Source organism: Homarus americanus, unplaced genomic scaffold (genome assembly GCF_018991925.1).
Source record: "Homarus americanus isolate GMGI-L3 unplaced genomic scaffold, GMGI_Hamer_2.0 scaffold32583, whole genome shotgun sequence".
Classification (NCBI taxonomy): Eukaryota; Metazoa; Arthropoda; class Malacostraca; order Decapoda; family Nephropidae; genus Homarus; species Homarus americanus.
Window position 1 is genome coordinate 8306571 of NW_024713129.1, and position 6267 is coordinate 8312837.

General features: G+C 38.5%; 1 protein-coding gene across 1 annotated transcript in view; it reads right to left on the bottom strand.

Moving 5' to 3' along the window:
- The window catches only part of LOC121870017 (cystathionine beta-synthase-like), a 147524-nt gene that overhangs the window by 65315 nt on the left and 75942 nt on the right, over positions 1–6267 (bottom strand). The window contains 3 exon segments of the mRNA XM_042371745.1: positions 2351–2485; positions 3724–3907; positions 5168–5261. Of these exon segments, the coding sequence (XP_042227679.1) occupies positions 2351–2485; positions 3724–3907; positions 5168–5261 (413 nt within the window).

Here is a 6267-nt window from a genome sequence, read left to right on the forward strand (position 1 = left end):
CCTTGGTGTAGGTACAGTCGTTCATGAACTTAAACTTCTCTGTAGAGAATGCAGCCTTAATGTTGCATATCGACTCCTCGTCCATGGGCTGGATTAACGACGTAGTGTTGGAAGGAAGGAAGACCACTTTTACATTGGGGTGACGATCCAACAGTAGGGGCGAGTGTCCTGGTGCGTTGTCAAGCAGCAACAAAATGTTGAATGGAACATTCTGTTGCTCGCAGAATTTCTTGACGTCGGGAACGAAACAGTCGTCAAACCAGGAGAGGGACAGAGCAGTGAACATCCACGCCTTAGGTGCGGTTAGCCAGTGGACATTTAGCTTGGTCATGTCCATGTTCTTGTAAGCGTGCGGCTTGCGGGCTGTGTGGATTACCGATAACTTGAGCTTACTGGTACCAGAGGCATTGGTGGTAAACAGGATAGTGATGCGCTACTTTTGCAACTTCCTGCCCTGACACTTGCTGACAGACTTGACAACGAAGGTCTTGGTAGGTAGCTTTTTCCAAAACAGACCAGATTCATCCATGTTGAACACCTGGTCGTCAGTGTACTGTCCTTCCTCCATAATGTCACGTAAGAATGGAGGAAAGTCACTAACCGCAACACAGTCAGCACTCGCTCCTTCACCAGCAATGTTAATGTTGGTGATCTTGTTCCTCTTCTTAAACCCTTGCAGCCACCCAGAGGAAGCAGTGAAGGGTTTGGGCTCTGCAATTCCCATCTTATGTGCCACTGCTACGTACAGTTCACGTGCGTAGTCCTGAACTGACCACGTGTCCACCGCCATGTTCCGTCTTGCCTGACGAATCTAGTAGCTCACCAGCAAATTCTCAGTCTTGAGCAGAACCTTGTTCTGGCAGTACTTCACCATTGAAGCACCTGTGGACTTTGTGATGCTCATATGTTCTTTTATCTTGGCGGCATCCTTCCTGGCAGGCCAAATCAACTTGCTTCGTACCTTTTTCCAACTCCTGCACGATCTTGTACTTAACTTCGTAACTTAGGGAACGTCGTATCTTCTTTGGCTTGGAGAGGCTGGGTCCAGGTAAGGCAAGGTTTTTATGTGGTGGGGGGGGGTCCAGCGGAAGCCATTCTTACGAGATTAGCGGGCACAATAGAACACAGTTTACACCGAGTGAAAGGAGGAGAGTGACTGACGCGGGTAGGTCAGCGGCTTCTTCCCTCCCGTGGCAAGGCACGTCATACAGTATTACATTGAACCAATCACAGCTAGCGGGGGAGGGAGGTAAGGATGCGTGGCCCAATCACAGTCCGATACGTCATATGACGTTACCGATAATGCAACAGCAACATACGGCGGGATTTTACTCGCGCCGCTTACCCAAGCATGACGGGAGATGGGGGGAGGTTTGAATCGAAAAATGGCCCGGCGCGGCTGAACCACCAGCTGCTCTCCGCGTAAATGACCAAATTTACCGCGTAATTAAAGCATTTAAATTCTGGCAAGGTACCGTGTAAATGACCACTGGGAGAATTTCAGGAAACTGGCTTCAGGGCACCCAGATGTGGAAAAATCTGAACTAGCTTTGTGTCATGTTGAAGAGACAGTGGTCTTCTTCTTTAAACATCAGTTAATGATGAGGAGGAGAGATGCCCCACAGACAAAAATTGACTGTTTCTTCTCTAAGAGGCAGCGGGAACAAGATGCTAGCCCTCAGCCTTCCACTTCAAGAAGGAGAGAGAATGTTCCTGGTGGAGAATCTGTCAGTCCATAGGCTCCTGACATTTTCATGGAAGGTGACTCACCTTCCAAGAAGCAGTAAAATGCTTCTCCTCCACCTCCACTTCAAATTCACATCAGCATCATCATCCAGGAGCCTTCTACATACACACCTCAAAGTAAGTGTACTTTATTGCCTTTTTTGCTAACTTTAGGCAATTTTCGGTGAGCTGGAACCAATTACCCAAAAACCCATTGAAACAATTGTTTCAGTTAACGAATTTTTCGGTTAACAAGCAACCTTCTGGAACGAATTGTGCTCGTTAACCGAGGGACCACTATACTGCACAACACAAGTTGTGCGCAAAAACAGCAGCTAATGAGAGATCAACCTTGTACAAAGGTAGCAGAATATGAATTAAGTGCAAGAGCCTATGCCTTAAGTTACCCAAGCAGCTAGCCTACCCATGTGCCCGTCACAGGTATTATAAACTACAGTAAATAATAACAACTTTCCCCACTAACAGGTACAGTGATGCACCAGAAATAAGAAAGAGAAAAGGAAGAACATCAAATGTAAGACAGAAACATCAAGGCCGAGGTGAAATTATTTTTTAATGACATATTGTAAAATGCATATAAAATACAAGGCCTTTCTTTTCTTACCCTTCTTGGTCAACAACAGGCAACTGATCGTATCCCTCGCGCTGCATGATAGCGATGGCATCCTGGCAGGAAATAGTTGGTAAAACAGTCAGGGGTGCTGAGAGGGGCAGCGATGATACCTTCAGGGGTGACCACCTGTTGCAGCCAGAGCAGAGAAGAAAGGTATTTCAGTAAGTATCAATACCTATCCTTACTAAAATTACATATATTCAAAGGATACTGTACAATACATAGATTTTTTTATAAAAAAAAGCAATTAATTTGCAACTAATTATGACAAAGTACAGTACAATTCAGTCAAAACATCTGAAGATGACATAATTATTTCCCTGGCCCAATCAGTGAGACAGATGGACAAGATGAATGAATGACCTTAGTGGAGTGGTACATACCTATCACCCATCCATATACTGTAATGAACACCATTTATATCTTGTGGGTTAAAGTTTCCTTGAAAACTTAAAAACTTAAATATTAAAACCTAGTAGACAGATATATGGACGGATAGACCCAATGCTACAGTGCCATCACATCATCTAAACTTACACCATTTGTAAAGTGGCATAAAATTCTATTGAAAATGAGTGGATCAGTTATCTTAACGATACTTATTTGAGGACTGATTTAGAGTACAGAAGTACAGATGAATGTGCTTATCAGGGTCGTACCATCTTGGCATATACCATATATCACTGATATGTATAAACCATTTAAACAAATTTACATAAAATTTAATTGAATACTAAAAGAGTTGATTTTACAATTATTGATACCAGTGAGAAAAGAATTACATAAGCCTGATGGCCCATTAATGGGTGTGTACATACAGTATATTGCACACCAAGCCTTTAATTAATACTGTACAGAGGGAGGCAGTGTGGCCAGCATTGTACAAGACTGCCCTCACTTCCCAAAAAGAAAAGTTAGGACCCCTTTTACAGCTAGGAATGAGGGTGCTCTAGGTTCAGAGTGATCTGGGACAGGAGGAGAAAGCTATTTCAGTATAACCCCCAAGTTTGCGGATTTTTACTTTGCGGTTCTCGGTTATTCACAGATGGAACCCTGGATGTACCCAAGAATGTTTATGGGTAGTTTTAAAGTTGCCGTAATTTTCGCGGCTGGGACAGGGAGCCATTCGTTCTAGAGACAGTAATTTCTTTTACCTGTATTGTAAATATGTGTGTGTGTGTGTAGACACACAAGTAAAAATATAACCCCCACCCGTCCGCAAATGTTTTTTGCGGCCATTTTGGGGGCCCCTGTAATAACAGACAGTCACTGGAGGATAATAAAATATGGTAAGTCATGTTTGTACTATTACAATATCAAATAAGAGACAAGTCAAATAGAAAATATGTGTAGCAAGAACTGACCAGTGTTTACTTTGTGTTTCTTCATCCTCCTTGATGAAATCCCTTTCCATCATCCACTGCTCAGAGAGATGTTTGGTCATGTAGTTTCGTACAGAGTCTGGCAATATTACAACACATCTCTGCCCAGCCTCAAGTTCTGCTGCTGCTATCATTGCAGAGTGCATGGCAGCTCCACAGCTTCCACCTGTTCAATAACATAATTGTCATAATCAAATTACATATCAATTTATAATTTTTCTAATTAATTATTCTCATCATTTGTCACCTTATTAGCTGCTTGGGTAGTCAATATTTTCTCAGTTGTGCAATTGATAAAAGAACAAATGAACTAAAGGAAATTGAAAAGTTCATATACAATAAACCCTTGGTCATCTGGACTAATTGGGGGAAAGAAGGGTCCTGATTAACCAATAGTCAAGACTATCTGAAATACAATACAAGTGTACAGGTGCTCCTCTACTTATGAACATATCACTTACGAACTTTCAGAGATACGAAGAAGCCTGTCCATATGTACAAATGACTATTTATACATTATATTTACTATTTATAAATTTAAATGTTGTTGAAGGCTGGTAAGATATAATGTAGAGTCTGTATTTATTATTGATTATAACATAACCGTACTTTATATTCTTTATTTTTGTTTTATTTTTACAATATGTTCTGTTCAGCATCTACAGGAGTAAAGTGTTGTAACTCTGAAACTAAGGGGTATTGACACTGGTTATGGAGTCATTTATCCTTATGATGGCTTCCATCACTTGTGGTGATGTGGCAGTTGAGTGGCTTTCTTAGGTTCTAAGCTGATACCCTTTCTTATGTTCTTGTTACATGTAGTTGCATTATCACCAGATGGCTCTATTGGGCACTTATAATACCTTATTTACCTTAAAGAGTGGCCACCACTAGACTAGGAGCCTCAGTAGTATAATTCTTATATAATTTTTAATAAACCACAGTGGCGGCTCGTCAGTAGGCACTGTGGAACTGCATCACCCCCTATTTCACCCGATATATATGTATAATATAATATATCAAATGTTTATTTATTTATACTTGTACAAGATATTTAAAACAATTATCAGTAATACTTAAACTTAATGTCAATGGTCATCCTCTAATTCCGAGAGAGAGAGAATATATATATATATATATATATATATATATATATATATATATATATATATATATATATATATATATATATATATATATATATATATATATATATATATATATATATATATATATATATATATATATATATATATATATATATATACTGTACTGTATTTCTGTGTGTGTGTGTGTGTGTGTGTGTGTGTGTGTGTGTGTGTCACACAATATTAAAACAATTCTTAAAAATGTTTTGAAGCAGCTCCCCCATGAATTAGAGTCACGAGCCGCCACTGATCAACCATAAAAAATATGTCCACCTTACCACACAAGAGGCCTTCTTCCTTGATCATCCTGCGTGCCATGTTTAGTGAATCTTTGTCATTGCACTTTATCCATACATCAACCACTTCTCGATCTGCACAATCAAATGGTAATTAGAAATCAGCACTTCATCACTACTATATATGAATACATAATAACAAATACACTGGGTTTAAAGATTTCATAATACAGGTTGGGTATCCCTTATCCAAAATTCCCCAGTCTGAAATCTGAAAGTCTATTTCATTATATTTATGGTAGATAATACATTGAATATGGCATATATTATAAATTTTACTCAGGAAGTATGTATGTGTAATGAATAAAGGTAAGAACAGGTTGCTTAGTGCCTCAGAGTCAGGTGTCATGGCAATGCCAAGCAGACGGTAGTGATTGCTTACCTTTTTGGGTCTTTAGTGTACATCTTATACCCAAAATGATTAAATTATATTTCATAAAATTAATGCAGAATATATGTATCTATATGCTGTAAATGAAATATAAATCAATTGTGCATAAATTTGGGCCCCATCCCTGCTGAGTGAGCTACCCCATTATACAGGTTCTGTATACTGTAATATATTAAACACACTGCAAGTATTTTCTTTAATTTATAAGCTTGCTTCAACCAGCTACAGTATTCTAATTCAATAGTGTTTCATTAGGATTTGAGTGAAAAAGATTACTGTACATACTTACTACATACATTTATTACACAAATATATATATATATATATATATATATATATATATATATATATATATATATATATATATATATATATATATATATATATATATACATATATATATATATATATATATATATTTTTCCAAGGAAAGAAGAAAACACGAAGTTCCAAGCATTGTGAATTCATCTTCAGGGTGAGTACACTGAAGATGTGAATTACCGCAACCGTCTTTTCCTTTTATGGTTATCAACATATACCTAGATCACGCACCACAGTGATTTACTCATACATACATACATACATACATACATACATACAGTTGTACCCCACTTACGCGGTCAATAGAACCCAGAGAGTACCGTGTTAAGTGAAATCACGATTAAGTGAACAACAGAACATATGGGATTAA